This window comes from Heterodontus francisci, chromosome 5, assembly GCF_036365525.1.
Source record: "Heterodontus francisci isolate sHetFra1 chromosome 5, sHetFra1.hap1, whole genome shotgun sequence".
Taxonomy (NCBI): Eukaryota; Metazoa; Chordata; class Chondrichthyes; order Heterodontiformes; family Heterodontidae; genus Heterodontus; species Heterodontus francisci.
Genome location: NC_090375.1, coordinates 8,548,909 through 8,570,528, shown reverse-complemented (window position 1 = coordinate 8,570,528; position 21,620 = coordinate 8,548,909). Strand labels below are relative to the sequence as shown.

Genomic DNA, 21,620 nt, shown 5'->3' with positions numbered 1-21,620 from the left:
CATAGGTCGCAGCATATAATTAAAATTTTCCACCCAACCGGAAAACAAACAAATTAAACACTTTAGTAAACCCTGGAAGTAAAACAAGGTAAACCAGGTATCTTTAGACAACAACAAATTAACTATTTATTTTTAAAAAACTAAATCTTAAACAGTATTACGATAAGCCTATGTCTAAAGACATTATAATTTCTTATTTTAATCTAACTCCCCCATTCACACACATACACTCAAAAATGACAATAGTTAACCAGTTTTTCAAAGTGGAGTTTTTAAAATTCTGTCTCTTAAGAATAAATAAAATAAGTAAGTCTTTGTGGATTACGTTCCTGGTGAATGAGGTATTCTAATGTGAAAATAGTGCCTTTAAGGCTTGCCAGGGATCAGTATTGCTTTAAGAACCAGCAAGCCTTAGGAGTTATAGGAAGGTGCATTTTTGTTGCCTTAGGAGACTGCGATTCAATGGGTGCATTCTCATTACCATAGATACAGCCACAGGGAGTGAGTAGCAAGCAATACGTTTGTTACAATTCAATTTTGAACTGGCTTTGAGTTGAAGACAGTTTGTTCTAACAGAACACAGACACAGAGACATACAGCCACAGCTGGTGTTGGCACCTGAAGAGCTCTCAACCATTTAAACTGAAGGAATAGGATTTTAGTCTGTTTAATTATTATCTCTCAAAATTCTAAAACATCAAGCCAAAACAGAGATCCATGGTAATTTAAATTGAAGGAAGGGAAGTTAGACTGTGGCAATCTTTTATCCCTCAAAAACTCTAAAGTCAGATTGATTCTGTTGAAAGTGTTTGCAAGTCATTAATTGTTGAAATGTGCTGGAGAAGAAAAGCAACATTCTGTGAGGACTTCGAGCAACATCCTATGAGGACTTCAAGCAACTTTCCGTGATGACTTCAAGCAACATTGGACTGTAAATTTGCAAGGACTCTAATTTTTTCTATTTCAAATGTTGTTTATATCTTCATAGTGTTTAAGAATTTCATTCTTCTAATTAATGAGTTAATTTATTGATTTAAAGATACCTGGTTTGGGGGGAATTGATAGATGGTACAATTTGGCTGGGTCTTTCTTTAATTTGAAAAGTTTCAAATGATATGAGAGCCAATCTGTGGAGTGACAGGATTGAATTAACAGTGCATTGGTCCCACCACAATCAAAATCGTATATTTTGATTGGGGGCTTTGAAAGGAGCAGTCGGTCGTAACATATTTATTGAGGCTCGTGCGCGTCTTGAGTAACATATGAAGAGAGATTGAAAAGGCTCGGGTTGTTTTCCTTAGAACAGAGAAGGATGAGGGGGGACATGATTGAGGTATACAAAATTATGAGAGGCATTGATAGGTTAGATAGGAAGAGACCTTATCCCCTAGCGGTGGGCTCAATAACCAGGGGGCATAGATTAAAAGTAAGGGGCAGGAGGTTTAGAGGGGATTTGAGGAAACATTTTTTCACCCAGAGGGTGGTTGGAAGCTGGAATACACTGCCTGAAGGGGTGGTACAGGCAGGAACCCTCACAACATTTAAGAAGTATTTAGATGAGCACTTGAAACGCCATAGCATACAAGAACAAAGAACAGTACAGCACAGGAACAGGCCATTCGGCCCTCCAAGCCTGCGCCGATCTTGATGCCTGTCTAAACTAAAACCTTCTGCACTTCCGGCGACCGTATCCCTCTCTTCCCATCCTATTCATGTATTTGTCAAGATGCCTCTTAAACGTCTCTATCGTACCTGCTTCCACCACCTCCCCCGGCAGCAAGTTCCAGGCACTCACCACCCTCTGTGTAAAAAACTTGCCTCGCACATCCCCTCTAAACTTTGCCCCTCGCACCTTAAACCTATGTCCCCTAGTAACTGACTCTTCCACCCTGGCAAAAAGCTTCCGACTATCCACTCAGTCCATGCCACTCAGAACTTTGTAAACCTCTATCATGTCGTCCCTCCACCTCCGTCGTTCCAGTGAAAACAATTCGAGTTTTTCCAACCTCTCCTCATAGCTAATGCCCTCCAGACCAGGCAACGCCCTGGTAAACCTCTTCTGTACCCTCTCCAAAGCCTCCACGTCCTTCTGGTAGTGTGGCGACCAGAATTGCACGCAATATTCTAAGTGTGACCTAACGAAAGTTCTGTACAGTTGCAGCATGACTTGCCAATTTTTATACTCTATGCCCCGACCGATGAAGGCAAGCATGCCGTATGCCTTCTTGACTACCTTATCCACCTACGTTGCCACTTTCAGTGACCTGTGGACCTGTATGCACAGATCTCTCTGCCTGTCAATACTCCTAAGGGTTCTGCCATTTACTGTATACTTCCCACCTGTATTAGATCTTCCAAAATGCATTACCTCACATTTGTCCGGATTAAACTCCATCTGCCATTTCTCCGCTCGAGTCTCCAACCGATCAATACCCTGCTGTATCCTCTAACAATCCTCATCACTATCCGCAACTCCACCAACCTTCGTGTCATCCGCAAACTTACTAATCAGACCAGCTACATTTTCCTCCAAATCATTTATATATACTATAAACAGCAAAGGTCCCAGCACTGATCCCTGCGGAACACCACTAGTCACAGCCCTCCATTCAGAAAAGCACCCTTCCACTGCTACCCTCTGTCTTCTATGACAGAGCCAGTTCTGTATCCATCTTGCCAGCTCACCTCTGATCCCGTGTGACTTCACCTTTTGTACCAGACTGCCATGAGGGACCTTGTCAAAAGTTTTGCTGAAGTCCATATAGACAACATCCACCGCCCTTCCCTCATCAATCATCTTCGTCACTTCCTCAAAAAACTCAATCAAGTTAGTGAGACATGACCTCCCCTTCACAAAACCATGCTGCCTCTCACTAATAAGTTCATTTGTTTCCAAATGGGAGTAAATCCTGTCCCGAAAAATCCTCTCTAATAATTTCCCTATCACTGACGTAAGGCTCACCAGCCTATAATTTCCTGGATTATCCTTGCTACCCTTCTTAAACAAAGGAACAACGTTGCAGCAGCTTATTCGGGAGCAGAGAGTGTGAGCGAGTGAGCAGCTGGGAAGGTCAGTTTCAGCTTAAACTTAATTCCCTTTTGTTTTCGGCGGACCAAGGGGCTGCTGGGTAAGTAAAACCCGATATATTTGGGCCTTTTCTGAACCCGAGAAATGACACGGGTAGTGTCTCCCACCCGCCCTCCTCCTCTAACCAAAAAAAAAAGGACTCAGTGGTGTGTAGATAAGGTAAGGCTTTATCTACTTTTTTTTTATCGTGTGATTGGTAAAAACTTTTCGTTCCTTTTTCATTTTTTCTAAGTTTCAGACTAAGTTAAGCTTAAGATTAAAAATGGCAGGAGATCTCAGACCCGTGTTATGCTCATCTTGCTCAATGTGGGAGCTCAGGGACACGGCTGATGTCCCTGACTCCTTCACGTGCAGGAAGTGTGTCCAGCTGCAGCTCTTGTTAGACCGCATGACGGCTCTGGAGCTGCGGATGGACTCACTTTGGAGCATCCGCGATGCTGAGGAGCTTGTGGATAGTACAGTTAGCGAATTGGTCACACCGCAGATTAGGATTGCTGAGGGAGAAAGGGAATGGGTGACCAAAAGACAGAGAAAGAGCAGGAAGGCAGCGCAGGTGTCCCCTGCGGTCATCTCCCTCCACAACAGGTATACCGTTTTGGATACTGTTGAGGGAGATGGCTCACCAGGGGAAGGCAGCAGTAGCCAGGTTCATGGCACCGTGGCTGGCTCTGCTGTTCGGTAGGGCGGCAAAAGGAGTGGAAGGGCTATAGTCATAGGGGATTCGATTGTAAGGGGAGTAGATAGGCGGTTCTGTGGTCGAAAACGAGACTCCCGAATGGTATGTTGCCTCCCAGGTGCACGGGTCAGGGATGTCTCAGATCGGCTGCAGAACATTCTGAAGGGGGAGGGTGCACAGCCAGTTGTTGTTGTGCACATAGGCACCAATGATATAGGTAAAAAACGGGATGAGGTCCTACAAGCAGAATTTAGGGAGTTAGGAGCCAAGTTAAAAAGTAGGACCTCAGAGGTAGTAATCTCAGGATTGCTACCAGTGCCACGTAATAGTCAGAGTAGAAATGAAAGAATAGTCAGGATGAATGCGTGGCTTGAGAGATGGTGCAGGAGGGAGGGGTTCAGATTTTTGGGACATTGGGACCGGTTCTGGGGGAGGTGGGACTATTACAAATTGGACGGTCTACACCTGGGCCGGACTGGAACCAATGTCCTTGGGGGTGCTTTTGCTAACGCTGTTGGGGAGGGTTTAAACTAATGTGGCAGGGGGTTGGTAACCAAATAAGGAGGTCAGTGGACAGTAAGGAGGTAGTAACTAAAGCCTGTAAGGAACTAGATAATGAAGTCAGCATGACTAAGGGTAAGAGTAGGAAGGGAGCAGATGATGAAAGCAAAGGGACTGGTGGTCTGAGGTGCATTTGTTTTAATGCAAGAAGTGTAGTAGGTAAGGCAGATGAACTTAGGGCTTGGATAAGTACCTGGGAGTATGATGTTATTGCTATTACTGAGACTTGGTTAAGGGAAGGGCATGATTGGCAACTAAATATCCCAGGATATCGATGCTTCAGGCGGGATAGAGAGGGTGGTAAAAGGGGTGGAGGAGTTGCATTACTGGTCAAAGAGGATATCACAGCTGTGCTGAAGGAAGGCACTATGGAAGACTCGAGCTGTGAGGCAATATGGGCAGAACTCAGAAATAGGAAGGGTGCAGTAACAATGTTGGGGCTGTACTACAGGCCTCCCAACAGCGAGCATGAGATAGAGGTACAAATATGTAAACAGATTATGGAAAGATGTAGGAGCAACAGGGTGGTGGTGATAGGAGATTTTAATTTTCCCAACATTGATTGGGATTCACTTAGTGTTAGAGGTCTCGATGGAGCAGAATTTGTAAGGAGCATCCAGGAGGGTTTTCTAGAGCAGTATGTAAATAGTCCAACTCGGGAAGGGGCCATACTGGACCTGGTGTTGGGGAATGAGGCCGGCCAGGTGCTTGACGTTTCAGTAGGGGACTACTTTGGGAATAGTGATCACAATTCCGTAAGTTTTAGAATACTCATGGACAAAGATGAGAGTGGTCCTAAACGAAGAGTGTTAAATTGGGGGAAGGCCAACTATACCAAAATTCGGCAGGAGCTGGGGAATGTAGATTGGGAGCAGCTGTTTGAAGGTAAATCCACATTTGATATGTGGGAGGCTTTTAAAGAGAGGTTGATTAGCGTGCAGGAGAGACATGTTCCTGTGAAAATGAGGGATAGAAATGGCAAGATTAGGGAACCATGGATGACAGGTGAAATTGTGAGACTAGCTAAGAGGAAAAAGGAAGCATACATAAGGTCTAGGGGGCTGAAGAAAGACGAAGCTTTGGAAGAATATCGGGAATGTAGGACCAATCTGAAACGAGGAATTAAGAGGGCTAAAAGGGGTCATGAAATATCTTTAGCAAACAGTGTTAAGGAAAATCCCAAAGCCTTTTATTCATATATAAGGAGCAAGAGGGTAACTAGAGAAAGGATTGGCCCACTCAAGGACAAAGGAGGAAAGTTATGCGTGGAGTCAGAGAAAATGGGTGAGATTCTAAACGATTACTTTGCATCGGTATTCACCGAGGAGAGGGACATGACGGATGTTGAGGGTAGGGACAGATGTTTGATTACTCTAGGTCAAGTCGGCATAAGGAGGGAGGAAGTGTTGGGTATTCTAAAAGGCATTAAGGTGGACAAGTCCCCAGGTCCGGATGGGATCTATCCCAGGTTACTGAGGGAAGCGAGAGAGGAAATAGCTGGGGCCTTAACAGATATCTTTGCAGCATCCTTAAACACGGGTGAGGTCCCGGAGGACTGGAGAATTGCTAATGTTGTCCCCTTGTTTAAGAAGGGTAGCAGGGCAAATCCAGGTAATTATAGACCGGTGAGCCTGACGTCAGTGGTAGGGAAGCTGCTGGAGAAGATACTGAGGGATAGGATCTATTCCCATTTGGAAGAAAATGGGCTTATCAGTGATAGGCAACATGGTTTTGTGCAGGGAAGGTCATGTCTTACCAACTTAATAGAATTCTTTGAGGAAGTGACAAAGTTGATTGATGAGAGAAGGGCTGTAGATGTCATATACATGGACTCCAGTAAGGCGTTTGATAAGGTTCCCCATGGGTAGGCTGATGGAGAAAGTGAAGTCGCATGGGGTCCAGGGTGTACTAGCTAGATGGATAAAGAACTGGCTGGGCAACAGGAGACAGAGAGTAGCAGTGGAAGGGAGTTTCTCAAAATGGAGACGTGTGACCAGTGGTGTTCCACAGGGATCCGTGCTGGGACCACTGTTGTTTGTGATATTCATAAATGATTTGGAGGAAAGTATAGGTGGTCTGATTAGCAAGTTTGCAGACGACACTAAGATTGGTGGAGTAGCAGATAGTGAAGGGGACTGTCAGAGAATACAGCAGAATATAGATAGATTGGAGAGTTGGGCAGAGAAATGGCAGATGGAGTTCAATCAGGGTAAATGCGAGGTGATGCATTTTGGAAGATCCAATTCAAGAGTGAACTATACAGTAAATGGAAAAGTCCTGGGGAAAATTGATGTACAGAGAGGTTTGGGTGTTCAGGTCCATTGTTCCCTGAAGGTGGCAACGCAGGTCAATAGAGTGGTCAAGAAGGCATACGGCATGCTTTCCTTCATCGGACGGGGTATTGAGTACAAGAGTTGGCAGGTCATGTTACAGTTGTATAGGACTTTGGTTCGGCCACATTTGGAATACTGCGTGCAGTTCTGGTCGCCACATTACCAAAAGGATGTGGATGCTTTGGAGAGGGTGCAGAGGAGGTTCACCAGGATGTTGCCTGGTATGGAGGATGCTAGCTATGAAGAGAGGTTGAGTAGATTAAGATTATTTTCATTAGAAAGACGGAGGTTGAGGGGGGACCTGATTGAGGTGTACAAAATCATGAGAGGTATAGACAGGGTGGATAGCAAGAAGCTTTTTCCAGAGTGGGGGATTCAAATACTAGGGGTCACGAGTTCAAAGTGAGAGGGGAAAAGTTTAGGGGGGATATGCGTGGAAAGTTCTTTACGCAGAGGGTGGTGGGTGCCTGGAACGCGTTGCCAGCGGAGGTGGTAGATGCGAACACGATAGCGTCTTTTAAGATGTATCTAGACAGATACATGAATGGGCAGGAAGTAAAGAGATACAGACCCTTAGAAAATAGGCGACATGTTTAGGTAGCGGATCTGGATCGGCGCAGGCTTGGAGGGCTGAAGGGCCTGTTCCTGTGCTATAATTTTCTTTGTTCTTTGGCTATTCTCCAGTCCCCTGGGACCTCACCTGTAGCTGATGAGGATGCAAAGATTTCTGTCAAGGCCCCAGCAATTTCTTCCCTTGCCTCCCTCAGTATTCTGGGATGGATCCCATCAGGCCCTGGGGACTTATCTACCTTAATGCTTTGCAAGACGCCCAACACCTCCTCCTTTTTGATAATGAGATGACTGAGACTATCTGCACTCCCTTCCCTAGACTCATCATCCAGCAAGTCCTTCTCTTTGGTGAATACTGATGCAAAGTACTCATTTAGTACCTCGCCCATTTCCTCTGGCTCCACACATAGATTCCCTCCTCTGTCCTTGAGTGGGCCAACCCTTTTCCTGGTTACCCTCTTGCTCTTTATATACGTATAAAAAGCCTTGGGATTCTCCTTAATCCTGTTTGCCAATGGCTTTTCATGACCTCTTTTCGCCCTCCTGACTCCTTGCTTAAGTTTCTTCCTACTTTCTTTATATTCCTCAAGGGATTCATCTGTTCCTAGCCTTCCAGCCCTTCCGAATGCTTCCTTTTTCTTTTTGACTCGGCTCACAATATCCCTTGTTATCCAAGGTTCCCAAAACTTGGCAAATTTATCCTTTTTCCTCACAGGAACATGCCGGTCCTGGATTCTAATCAACTGACGTTTGAAAGACTCCCACATGTCAGATGTTGATTTACCCTCAAACAGCCGCCCCCAATCTAAATTCTCCAGTTCCTGCCTAATATTGTTATACTTCGCCTTCCCCCAATTTAGCACCTTCACCCGATGACTACTCTTATCCTTATCCACAAGTATCTTAAAACTTATGGAATTATGGTCACAGAGGGTAATGGTCGAGGGTTGTTTTTGTGAGTGGAAGCCTGTGACCAGTGGTGTACCACAGGGATCGGTGCTGGGTCCCTTGTTGTTTGTAGTGTACATTAATGATTTAGATGTGAATATAGGAGGTATGATAAGTAAATAAGTAAATTGGTGGTGTCGTAAATAGTGAGGAGGAAAGCCGTAGATTACAGAACAATAGAGATGGGCTGGTAAGATGGGCGGAGCAGTGGCAAATGGAATTTAATCCTGAGAAGTGTGAGGTGATGCATTTTGGGAGGACTAACAAGGCAAGGGAATATACAATGGATGGTAGGACCCTAGGATGTTCAGAGCGTCAGAGGGACCTTGGTGTACTTGTCCATAGATCACGGAAGGCAGCAGCACAGGTAGATAAGGTGGTTAGGAAGGCATATGGGATACTTGCCTTTATCAGCCGAGGCATAGAATTTAAGAGCAGGGAGGTTATGATGGAGCTATATAAAACGCTAGTTAGGCCACAGCTGGAGTACTGTGTACAGTTCTGGGCACCACGCTATAGGAAGGATGTGATTGCACTGGAGAGGGTGCAGAGGAGATTCACCAGCTGGAGCATTTCAGCTATGAAGAGAGACTGAAAAGGCTAGGGTTGTTTTCCTTAGAGCAGAGAAGGCTGAGGGGGGACATGATTGAGGTATACAAATTATGAGAGGCATTGATAGGTTAGATAGAAAGAGACTTTTTCCCTTAACGGAGGGGTCAATAAGGATTTATGGTAAGGGGCAGGAGGTTTAGAGGGGATTTGAAGAAAAAAAATTTCACCCAGAGGGTGGTTGGAATTGGAACGCACTGCCTGAAGGGGTGGTAGGGGCAGGAACCCTCACAACATTTAAGAAGTATTCAGATGAGCACTTGAAACGCCATAGCATACAAGGCTATGGGCCATGTGCTGGAAAATGGAACTAGACTAGATAGGTGCTTGCTGGCCTGCACAGACATGATGGGCCAAAGGGCCTGTTTCTGTGCTGTATAACATTATGACTCTGACTATGACGCTATGATATGAAAGATTCCTCTACGTCCCTTTCCTTGAACTCAGAAAGAGATTGTATAAATTTAAACAGCTTTTTGCTGGGTCCTGATCTGAATTCAGATTCTTCCTGACCCGAATTTTCCCTGGATTTAAGACTATCCCTTTGTCTTAGTTCCATCTCTTTTAGCCTAAATTCCCTCTCTTCTCTTTCACGTTATCTCTGAAGTTCAAGTTGTCTTTTTGATATTGCTTTTTCTTTTCTCTTTCTTCTTTTTCCAATTCAAGTTTTTTCATTTCTAACTGAATCTTAGCCAATTCCACTGCCTCACTCTCTGACTTACTACCTTCTTGTTCTTCGTCTTCTTCTTCTAATTCCAGATGTTGAGCTAGTCGGTCAATTATCACTGCTTTTTTGGCACTTGATTTCAATTCGAACCCAATTTTGCTGCCAATTCTTTTCGTTTATTCTTGAAGTTATCAAGTCACTGAGGGAAACATTCTCCTTTCCCAGAAACTCTGCTGCAACTACTAATGCCATTACAATGGCTTGGACTGTACGTTATTACACAAGAAACCTGGTTCCTTTTATTTTTTCAGAATTGGCTTTAGATTTGGATCCCGACAATCAAGTTTCCAGTTAATATGATGCCAGACGCAACACCCCAATTTATATGTTATCCCAGAGACGAGTAATTAATATGATTCCAAACGCAAGCCCCCTAATTAATCTGATTTTGATCCCAGATGAGCCGCGCAATTAATCTGTTATGACTGAGGTGGGAGCAATGCACTGTCAATTCAGTCCCATCACTCCACAGGTCGCAGCATATTATTAAAGTTTTCCACCCAACTGGAAAACAGCCAAATTAAACACTCTAGTATCCCAAGCATGAAACTGACCACTCTAGTATCCCAAGCATAAACCTATGTCTAAAGAACTTGTAACTTCTTATTTTAATCTAACCCCCCATTCATACACATACACTCAAAAATAACAGTAGTTAACCAGTTTTTAAAAGCGGAGTTTATAAAATTCTGTCTCTTAACAATAAATAAAATAAATAAGTCTTTGTGTATTACATTCCTCGTGGATGAGGTATTCTAATGTGGAAATAGTCAAATGCCACTCGAAGTCTTCACGTGGATTTGATGCTGTAGTCGATGCTTAATAGGTATTCAACTCTTCGGCTGCAGTAGGCATCAACAGTTCCTTCAGCAACACAAACAGTTTCTTGAAAAGAGTAGGCTTTTCTTCTTTCTTTAGGGAATTAACTCTGCTCTGTAGCTCCTTGTAGAATTTCTGCTGAGAGAGAATAAACAGCTCTTTTCTCTTCAGTGCGTCTCACTGGTGAGTCTGGTTTCAGCCAGTTTTTGCCAGTTTTACACACAGTTAAGTGGAAACATTGTAGCATGTGACCTCTCTCTCCTGTTGCCGCCTAGGGAACAAAAAAACAGCTGTTGGCACATTGTGCCTTAGACATTCCAGAACTTCCTCTCCCTTAAAGGTGCGCTGTTTTTAATCCGAGGAATGTGAGTGTGTGATGTGTGAGTGTGCAGTGTGTGAGTGTGGGGTTTGTGTGTGTGAGCATGCAGTGTGTGTGTGTGGTGTGTGGTGTGTGAATGTGTGATCTGTGTGTGCAGTGTGTGTGAGTGGGCAATGGGTGAGTGTGCAGTGTATGTGATTGTGCAGTTTGTGAGTGTGGGGTTTGTGTGTGTGAATGTGCAGTGTGTGTGAGTGTGGAGTTTGTGTGTGAATGTATGTGAATGTGTGTGTGTGTGTGTGTGTGTGTGAGAGTTTGCAGTGTGTGTGTGTACGTGAGTGTGGGGTCATAGAGTCATACAGCACAGAAACAGGCCCTTCGGCCCATTGTGTCTGTACCGGCCATCAAGCACCTAACTATTCTAATCCCATTTTCCAGCACTTGGCCCGTATTCTTGTATCCTATAGTGTTTTAATCGCTCATCTAAATACTTCTTAAATGTTGTGAGAGTTCCTGCCTCTGCCACCCCTTCAGGAAGTGCATTCTAGATTCCAACCACCCTCTGGGTGAATTTTTTTTCCTCAAATCCCCTCTAAACCTCCTGCCCCTTACCTTAAATCTATGCCCCTTGGTTATTGACCCCTCCGCTAAGGGAAAAGTTTTCTTCCTATCTACCTTATCTAAACCCCTCAATTTTGCATACCTCAATCAGATCCCCCCTCAGCCTTCTCTGCTCTAAGGAAAACAACCCTCGCCTTTTCAGTCTCACTTCATAGCTGAAATGCTCCAGCCCAGGCAACATCCTGGTGAATCTCCTCTGCACCCTCTCCAGTGCATTCACATCCTTCCTATAGTGTGGTGCCCAGAACTGTAGTTTAGTTTAGAGATACAGCACTGATACAGGCCCTTCGGCCTACCGCGTCTGTGCCGACCATCAACCACACCTGTACACAGGTGTGAGTGTGCAATGTGTGTGTGTGTGAGTGTGCAGTGTTTGAGTGCGGGGTCTGTATGTGGTGTGAGTGTGGGGTTTGTGAGTGTGCAGTGTTTGAGTGCGGGGTCTGTATGTGGTGTGAGTGTGGGGTTTGTGAGTGTGGGGTTTGTGAGTGTGCAGTGTGTGCGTGTGCAGTGTGTGGGTGTGTGGTATATGAGTGTGGGGTTTGTGTGTGTGAGGGTGCAGCGCGACAGTGTACAGCGGGGGAGTGTGCAGCGTGGGAGTGTGCAGAGTGTGAGTGTGCAGCGTGGGAGTGTGCAGCGTGGGAGTGTGCAGCGTGGGAGTGTGCAGAGTGGGAGTGTGCAGAGTGGGAGTGTGCAGAGTGGGAGTGTGCAGCGTGGGAGTGTGCAGAGTGTGAGTGTGCAGCGTGGGAGTGTGCAGCGTGGGAGTGTGCAGCGTGGGAGTGTGCAGCGTGGGAGTGTGCAGAGTGGGAGTGTGCAGCGTGGGAGTGTGCAGAGTGTGAGTGTGCAGCGTGGGAGTGTGCAGCGTGGGAGTGTGCAGAGTGGGAGTGTGCAGCGTGGGAGTGTGCAGAGTGGGAGTGTGCAGAGTGTGAGTGTGCAGAGTGTGAGTGTGCAGCGTGGGAGTGTGCAGAGTGGGAGTGTGCAGAGTGGGAGTGTGCAGCGTGGGAGTGTGCAGCGTGGGAGTGTGCAGAGTGTGAGTGTGGGAGTGTGCAGAGTGTGAGTGTGCAGAGTGGGAGTGTGCAGAGTGGGAGTGTGCAGCGTGGGAGTGTGCAGCGTGGGAGTGTGCAGAGTGTGAGTGTGGGAGTGTGCAGAGTGTGAGTGTGCAGCGTGGGAGTGTGCAGCGTGGGAGTGTGCAGAGTGTGAGTGTGCAGAGTGTGAGTGTGCAGAGTATGAGTGTGCAGTGTGTGAGTGTGTGCATGTGCAGTGTGATGGGAAACAGTTGTGCAAACTGCCTGCTTTGTCTGAATCCAATTCGGGTTGAGGGATCTGCTGGCTGCCTGAGGAATGGTAACTCAGCCTGAGTTACCCCTCTGGGAGGGGGATAGAGAGTGGAGGGAAATTGGACAAAGGAGACAGTCAGACACTCAGTTAAACTGAACTGCAGCTTTCAATCAAACATTAATATTAAACTGATAGCAAAGTGAAAAATGTATTATTCAAAGAAATTGAAGATGCAAAAGGTGCCAATAAACAAATGACATTCTCAGCTCCTACCCCGAGAAAGAATAAAAAATATTTTCATTTCTGTAGCTCCTTTCACAATCATGAGACAACCCAAAGTGCTTTACAGCCAATTTTGAAGTGCAGTTGCTGTTGTAATGTAGGAAACACGGCAGACAATTTATGCAAAGCAAAATCCCAAAACCAGCACTGCCATGATGACCAGGTAATCTGTTTACTTCAGTTGCTTGAGGGATAAATATTTGGCAGGACACCAGGGAGATCTCCGTTGCTCTTCTTCACAATAGTGCCTTGGGATCTTTCACGACCACCTGAGAGGGCAGACAGGGCCTCAATTTGATGTCTCATCCAAAAGACTGTCCATCTGACAGTGTAGCATTCCCTCAGTACTGACCCTCCGACAGTGAGGCGCTCCCTCAGTACTGACCCTCCGACAGTGAGGCGCTCCCTCAGTACTGACCCTCCGACAATGCGGCGCTCCCTCAGTACTGACCCTCCGACACTGCGGCGCTCCCTCAGTACTGACCCTCCGACACTTCGGCGCTCCCTCAGTACTGACCCTCCGACACTGCGGCGCTCCCTCAGTACCGACCCTCCGACAGTGCGGCGCTCCCTCAGTACTGACCCTCCGACACTGCGGCGCTCCCTCAGTACTGACCCTCCGACACTGCGGCGCTCCCTCAGTACTGACCCTCCGACAGTGCGGCGCTCCCTCAGTACTGACCCTCCGACAATGCAGTGCTCCCTCAATACTGACTCTCCGACACTGCGGCGCTCCCTCAGTACTGACCCTCCGACAGTGCGGCGCTCCCTCAGTACTGACCCTCCGACACTGCGGCGCTCCCTCAGTACTGCCCCTCCGACAGTGCGGTGCTCCCTCAGTACCGACCCTCCGACAGTGTGGTGCTCCCTCAATACCGACCCTCCGACAGTGCGGCGCTCCCCTCAGTACTGACCCTCCGACACTGCGGCGCTCCCTCAGTACTGCCCCTCCGACAGTGTGGCGCTACCTCAGTACTGACCCTCCGACACTGCGGCGCTCCCTCACTACTGCCCCTCCGACAGTGCGGCACTGCCTCAGTATTGCCCCTCCAACAGTGCGACGCTCCACTCAGTACTGACCCTCCGACACTGTGGCGCTCCCTCAGTACTGACCCTCAGACAGTGCAGCGCTCCCTCAGTACTGACCCCCCCCGACAGTGCAGCACTCCCTCAGTACTGACCCCCCCGACAGTGCGGCGCTCCCTCAGTACTGACCCTCCGACAGTGCGGCACTGCCTCAGTACTGCCCCTCCGACAGTGCGGCGCTCCCTTAGTACTGACCCTCCGACACTGTGGCGCTCCCTCAGTACTGACCCTCCGACACTGTGGCGCTCCCTCAGTACTGACCCTCCGACAGTGCGGCGCTCCCTCAGTACTGAGCCTCCGACAGTGCAGCGCTCCCTCAGTACTGACCCTCCGACAGTGAGGCGCTCCCTCAGTACTGACCCTCCGACAATGCGGCGCTCCCTCAGTACTGACCCTCCGACACTGCGGCGCTCCCTCAGTACTGACCCTCCGACACTTCGGCGCTCCCTCAGTACTGACCCTCCGACACTGCGGCGCTCCCTCAGTACCGACCCTCCGACAGTGCGGCGCTCCCTCAGTACTGACCCTCCGACACTGCGGCGCTCCCTCAGTACTGACCCTCCGACACTGCGGCGCTCCCTCAGTACTGACCCTCCGACAGTGCGGCGCTCCCTCAGTACTGACCCTCCGACAATGCAGTGCTCCCTCAATACTGACTCTCCGACACTGCGGCGCTCCCTCAGTACTGACCCTCCGACAGTGCGGCGCTCCCTCAGTACTGACCCTCCGACACTGCGGCGCTCCCTCAGTACTGCCCCTCCGACAGTGCGGTGCTCCCTCAGTACCGACCCTCCGACAGTGTGGTGCTCCCTCAATACCGACCCTCCGACAGTGCGGCGCTCCCCTCAGTACTGACCCTCCGACACTGCGGCGCTCCCTCAGTACTGCCCCTCCGACAGTGTGGCGCTACCTCAGTACTGACCCTCCGACACTGCGGCGCTCCCTCACTACTGCCCCTCCGACAGTGCGGCACTGCCTCAGTATTGCCCCTCCAACAGTGCGACGCTCCACTCAGTACTGACCCTCCGACACTGTGGCGCTCCCTCAGTACTGACCCTCAGACAGTGCAGCGCTCCCTCAGTACTGACCCCCCCCGACAGTGCAGCACTCCCTCAGTACTGACCCCCCCGACAGTGCGGCGCTCCCTCAGTACTGACCCTCCGACAGTGCGGCACTGCCTCAGTACTGCCCCTCCGACAGTGCGGCGCTCCCTTAGTACTGACCCTCCGACACTGTGGCGCTCCCTCAGTACTGACCCTCCGACACTGTGGCGCTCCCTCAGTACTGACCCTCCGACAGTGCGGCGCTCCCTCAGTACTGAGCCTCCGACAGTGCAGCGCTCCCTCAGTACTGACCCTCCGACAGTGCGGCGCTCCCTCAGTACTGAGCCTCCGACAGTGCAGTGCTCCCTCAGTACTGACCCCCCCGACAGTGTGGCATTCCCTCAGTACTGACCCCCCGACAGTGCGGCGCTCCCTCAGTACTGACCCCCCGACAGTGCAGTGCTCCCTCAGTACTGACCCTCCAACAGTGCAGTGCTCCCTCAGTACTGACCCCCCCCGACAGTGCAGCACTCCCTCAGTACTGACACCCCCGACAGTGCAGCACTCCCTCAGTACTGACACCCCCGACAGTGCAGCACTCCCTCAGTACTGACACCCCCGACAGTGCGGCGCTCCCTCAGTACTGACCCCCTGACAGTGCGGCGCTCCCTCAGTACTGACCCCCTGACAGTGCAGCGCTCCCTCAGTACTGACCCTTAACATTGCCCCAAAGGTGCAGCTTAGGTTTTGTGCTCAAGTACCAAAGTTGAATTTGTACCTGAATTCTGGTCTCGGTGGCAAGGACAATCAGTTGTTCCTGGCTCTTTCTACTTCTGAGGCTGAATTAGTTGTTCACAGTTCCTCCCTCTGAGCCTCAATTGTTTGTTCCTGGCTCCTCCTCCTGAGCCTCAGTGGCCTATGACAGAGTAGGGAGGGGCCCAGTGCCTAATAAAGGCAGCAGGGAAGGAGAGGCATTATTTGGATTAGGAGGTAATAAGTGAGTTTGGCAGTGGGTAAAGGATTTGCTTTGTACATTGTGGTAGTTTTTGGATGTAGTTCTTAAGTTTGTGTCAAGAATTATTTTTTAAAAGTGAGATGTTCTAGAAGATAGAGTGAAGTCTGGCTTTAATTTAATGAGTGATTGATCTAAAATATATGTTGTGTTCTTGTGTCTCTATTAATTGGTTTTTCCTTCTCTGTTCTAGTCACTTCCTGCGGTTTCTAAACCATGGCTGATGATGATGTTGCTGCTCTGGTGGTAGATAATGGATCTGGGATGTGTAAAGCTGGGTTTGCAGGAGATGATGCCCCCAGGGCTGTGTTTCCCTCCATTGTGGGAAGGCCCCGTCACCAGGTGAGTCTTTTAATAAACTAGAAAGTTTTTCAAGACTGTGTTGGGTGTGGAAAGGATTGTCTCCTCTAGTGTGAGAATCTAGAACTAGGAGTCTCTATTTAAAAATGCAGGGTTGCCCACTTAAGATAAATGAGGAGCAATTTTTATTTTTGAGGGTTGAGGCTTTGGCATTTTCTTCCTTGAAAAGTGGTGGAAGCAAAGCCTTTGAACCTCTTTAAGGCAGAGGTGGATAGCTTCTTAATAACCTTTCACCCCCTTGCTTCTCAGGGATAGGTGGAAATGTTGAGTTATGGGGACAATCAGATCAGCCATGATATTTGAATGGTGGAACAGGCTTGAGGGGCTGAGTGACCTGCTCCTTGTCCCCTTGGGTATGTGGGCTGGGGCCTTGTAACTAACATCCTCCTGTTTTGTGCAGCTTGTTGTCTCTCTGGCCTGTTTCTTTCAGGGCCTGTAATTTGGTATTAATCCTTGCTCTGCCTGATAGGCAGACCTATACTGCCTGGGACTATTCTTATGTGGTGGTCTCTCTGAACCCTGTACTTTAGTCAGTTTTGATAGTCGAGATGTTTTAGAGAAACTCTCTTGCTAATGGCTGAAGTCTCAATAATGATGGTACAGGTTTAATAGGATAAACTTTATATAATCACATCATCTGATGTCTTTCACCAATGGGTAGTCAAGATTTAGAATTCACTGCCTGATTGGTGGATACAATGGTCTCATTCAAAAGGGAATTGGATAAATAGTTGAAAGGAGAAAATAATTGCATGGATATGGAGTGGCATTAACTGGAAATGCTCAGAGCTGGCACAGACCTGATGGGTCAAATGGGCCTAATTCTCTGCTATAATCTGATTTTATGCAGATTTGAATCTGGGGAACGAAGCTGAGCTTTGGTGCTTAGACAGTTCAGTGGCTCAGGTCATATACCTGAGCATTCCTTTCTCTGTCTTTGATCTGGAATAGTAATTGATAGCATAGGTTTAATTAGCTGCCCATCTGTCAAATTCTTTGTCTGTCTCTTGTCGCCCCACCCCCACTTCTCCCATCAACATCAACTGCTTTTTAGGATTTCTCAATTTCTACTACCCTTAGTGTGAGGAATTGCTTTCTGACCCCTTCCCTTGAATGGCATAGCTATTCTCCAATCTCTGCTCTGTGAGTGGGGGGAAATGCCATGGGATCTGTTACATCCACCTGAGTAGGTAGATGGGACCCTCCTTCAGACAGTGCAGCACTGAACTCTATGCTTGGATTATGACTTCAGTTGTGCTTTTGATCAGACGTGTGCTCTATCACCAGGCTCTTTGAAAGCATGAACTGATGCTCCCTGAATCCAACACTGTAGTTAGTCAGATGCATCTTTGTCTCTCTTCATTCTGGCAATTGGATCATTTGCCTGTTAGAAGTAAGAAATGTTTCAGTATTGGGTGTGTTCAGTAATCTTCCCTTTGACAGGGTGATTCCCATTGCTAAAAAAAAAAATGGGATTCTGATTAGCAGGAATGGTGTTTTGGAATTCCCACGAACTGTATACAGCTTGGGTAGATCAATATATAATGAATATTCAGCTGAGCTCAGTCAGCCCCTTATTCAACTGGATCAAGGTGAACCTGTATCTGAACTCCCTCAGACCAAAACTAATTTTGTGCCAATATATCTCACCCACTAATGCCTTAACATCAAAGGAATGATGCAAAAGTAGTCACTAGAATGAAGTTCTGAAAGGAAAAACTTGCATAAAGAACCATTCATACCCACTGGATGATCTGCAGCAATTCACACCCAATTACACTGATTATTTATTCACTAATGTAGATCCTCTACGGCAGCGAGGCCTGGACAACGTATGCCAGCCAAGAGCGACGTCTCAATTCATTCCATCTTCGCTGCCTTCGGAGAATACTTGGCATCAGGTGGCAGGACTATATCTCCAACACAGAAGTCCTTGAAGCGGCCAACATCCCCAGCTTATACACACTACTGAGTCAGCGGCGCTTGAGATGGCTTGGCCATGTGAGCCGCATGGAAGATGGCAGGATCCCCAAAGACACATTGTACAGCGAGCTCGCCACTGGTATCAGACCCACCGGCCGTCCATGTCTCCGTTATAAAGACGTCTGCAAACGCGACATGAAATCGTGTGACATTGATCACAAGTCGTGGGAGTCAGTTGCCAGCATTCGCCAGAGCTGGCGGGCAGCCATAAAGACAGGGCTAAATTGTGGCGAGTCGAAGAGACTTAGTAGTTGGCAGGAAAAAAGACAGAGGCGCAAGGGGAGAGCCAACTGTCCAACAGCCCCAACAAACAAATTTCTCTGCAGCACCTGTGGAAGAGCCTGTTACTCCAGAATTGGCCTTTATAGCCACTCCAGGCGCTGCTTCACAAACCACTGACCACCTCCAGGCGCGTATCCATTGTCTCTCGAGATAAGGAGGCCCAAAAGAATGTAGATCCAGATTCCACATTTCCAGCAAGTGACTTCAGCCCTGATTTTTGAATGTGCTCAATTTTTTTTTGCCCAAGATCAAAACTTGCAATGGAACCTGTTTGCAATGCAATTGCACTAATTGGAAGTACTGCATATAAGTCAAACAGAAGCTCCCTGATGACTTTTAGTGTTGGTCCCTTTGTCCTGGTTTACTGTGAATTTATCCTTTGTTTTTATTCCTCATTCTAGGGGGTGATGGTTGGAATGGGTCAGAAAGACAGTTATGTTGGTGATGAAGCTCAGAGCAAGAGGGGAATTCTGACCCTGAAGTATCCAATTGAACATGGCATTGTGACCAACTGGGATGACATGGAGAAGATCTGGCATCACACCTTCTACAATGAACTGCGAGTGGCCCCAGAGGAGCATCCAGTTCTCCTCACAGAGGCACCTCTCAACCCCAAAGCCAACCGGGAGAAAATGACCCAGATCATGTTTGAGACCTTCAACACACCGGCCATGTATGTTGCCATTCAAGCCGTGCTGTCCTTGTACGCCTCTGGCCGCACGACTGGCATTGTGCTGGATTCTGGTGATGGTGTGAGCCACACTGTACCAATTTATGAAGGGTATGCCTTGCCTCATGCCATCCTGAGATTAGACCTGGCTGGCCGGGATCTGACTGACTACTTGATGAAGATCCTGACTGAACGTGGGTATTCCTTCACTACCACAGCCGAGAGGGAGATCGTGCGTGACATCAAGGAGAAACTTTGCTACGTGGCCCTAGAGTTTGAATCTGAGATGGCGACGGCCAGCTCCTCTTCAGCCTTGGAAAAAAGCTACGAGCTCCCTGATGGCCAAGTCATTACCATTGGTAATGAGCGTTTCAGGGCCCCAGAAGCCCTTTTCCAACCCTCCTTCCTTGGGATGGAATCTAATGGGATCCATGAGACCTGTTTCAACAGCATCATGAAATGTGATGTAGATATCAGGAAGGATCTGTATGCCAACACTGTCTTGTCTGGTGGAACCACCATGTACCCAGGTATTGCTGATCGGATGCAGAAGGAAATCACATCCTTGGCTCCGAGCACAATGAAAATCAAGATCATTGCTCCACCCGAGAGGAAGTATTCAGTATGGATCGGAGGATCCATTTTGGCTTCTCTCTCCACCTTCCAGCAAATGTGGATCAGTAAGCAAGAGTATGATGAGTCTGGTCCCTCTATAGTCCATCGCAAGTGCTTCTAACCTGCTGCAGGGCTTTTACTTGCCAGGTTTAGTTCACTTACAATGTGACCTGCAGTCTCTGCTCTTTGGGCAAAAGGCAGAGTTGATGACGGGTGATCTATTGCATACATCCTGCCTCTTACTCCTTTGTACCCTTCCCTATCCAGCTCCATTTAAAACTAACTGGAAAGAAGCCTTTAAACTGCATAATGGAGACCAGTCACCATTGTGATATGAAATTGTACAGTTGTCCATGAGGATTTGAGCTTAAAGGAGCATCACCCTGCAGGAACAGGCAGGTTTATCCCAACATCTCCAAGGCTTCAATGCTACAGCTGAGTTTGCTTTTGTTATCTTTTGATATTTCTGAAGTCATAAAATACATTCTGAAATAAAGGTGACTTGTCAATGATCCTTTTCCCCTCTTGTATTTCATAATATCTAAGCAATTAGTTACTCTTTCCTTTCTTTCCTCCCACCCCGCACCCTTTGGGATTTAAGCTCAAATGAATTTCAAATTTTTAAGCAGTCATCCTGGCAGAGCCTCTCCTGAAGGCCTCAACTGTTTTACATCATTCACTCCTCATTGTGACTACCCATAGGTCTAGCAGCTAGCTCGGCCGTAGTCACTTAATACATCCATGTATTAAAAGGTGATGGCCTGGGCAAGTGGAGTTGAAGTGAGGTAAGCAATGATCTTAGTGTATAGTGGAACAGTTTCAAGGGGCCTATGGCAGACTCCAGTTTCTTATATTTGACATCAGACAGTGAAGATTTTTGTCCAAAGCTTTTATATGTCATTGCTTTGCAAGTGGCTAGTTGTAGTTTGTGGCTGTTCATGAACACAAATGATAGAACCAACTAAATATCCTTTGGAAAGCTGGTTTGGGGGTGGGGCATGGTGAAGAGGCAGCAGTGTGAATAAAAACTAGTTACAATTCATTACAGATGCAGGCCATAACTGCACACACCGTTTCATATACCTTTTTAGAATATAATTACATACAGTTCTAGTCACCACATTACAGGAAGGATATAATTACTGAGTACAGATGAGATTAACAAGAACATTGCCAGGGCTGGAAAGTTGCAGCATTGAGGAAATATTGGATAGGCTAGGGTTCTTTTCCTTAGAGCTGAGGGGTGACTTAATTGAGGGGCCGAGATAGAGTAGACAGGAAGGACCGGTTTCTCCTAGCGGAGAGGTCAATTACCAGGGGGCACGGATTTAAGGTGATTAGTAGAAGGATTAGAGGGGACATAAACTTTTTCACAAAGGGTGGTGGGTGTCTGGAATTCACTGCCCAGAACAGTGGTAGAGGCAGAAACCCTCAACTTTTAAAAGCACCTGAAGTGTTGTAACCGGCCAGGCTATGGACCAGGTGCTAGAAGGTGGGTTTAGATTGGGCAGCTATTTTTTTTTTTCCAGCTGCCTGAATGGTCTATGCTGTAACTTTTTAATGATTCTATTCTGATTACTACCTTTTACCTTTTGGGCCTCCTTATCTCGAGAGACAATGGATACGTGCCTGGAGGTGGTCAGTGGTTTGTGAAGCAGCGCCTGGAGTGGCTATAAAGGCCAATTCTAGAGTGACAGACTCTTCCACAGGTGCTGCAGAGAAATTTGTTAGTCGGGGCTGTTGC

At 47.5% G+C, this 21,620-nt stretch overlaps 1 protein-coding gene and 1 long non-coding RNA gene across 2 annotated transcripts; one reads left to right on the top strand and one right to left on the bottom strand.

Moving 5' to 3' along the window:
- Positions 1-10,209: 10,209 nt before the first annotated feature.
- On the bottom strand, positions 10,210-15,975 carry LOC137369718 (uncharacterized). The gene is made up of 3 exons (XR_010974999.1): positions 15,733-15,975; positions 13,002-13,094; positions 10,210-10,602 (listed from the first exon to the last, which is right to left on the bottom strand). It is a non-coding gene; the product is annotated as an uncharacterized lncRNA (long non-coding RNA).
- A 184-nt stretch (positions 15,976-16,159) lies between these two features.
- LOC137369717 (actin, cytoplasmic A3a-like) lies at positions 16,160-20,388 on the top strand. The gene is made up of 2 exons (XM_068031077.1): positions 16,160-16,308; positions 18,993-20,388. Exons 1-2 carry the CDS (start codon positions 16,183-16,185, stop codon positions 19,995-19,997), a joined length of 1,131 nt encoding a protein of 376 aa, XP_067887178.1. The 5' UTR covers positions 16,160-16,182; the 3' UTR covers positions 19,998-20,388.
- The last annotated feature ends 1,232 nt before the right edge of the window (positions 20,389-21,620 follow it).

Excerpts from the sequence above, each read along its gene's own strand:
- LOC137369717 (XM_068031077.1), top strand. The coding sequence starts at position 16,183 with ATGGCTGATGATGATGTTGCTGCTCTGGTGGTAGATAATGGATCTGGG. Across the intron at positions 16,309-18,992 it reads TGGGAAGGCCCCGTCACCAG|GGGGTGATGGTTGGAATGGG; the intron begins GTGAGTCTTTTA and ends TCCTCATTCTAG.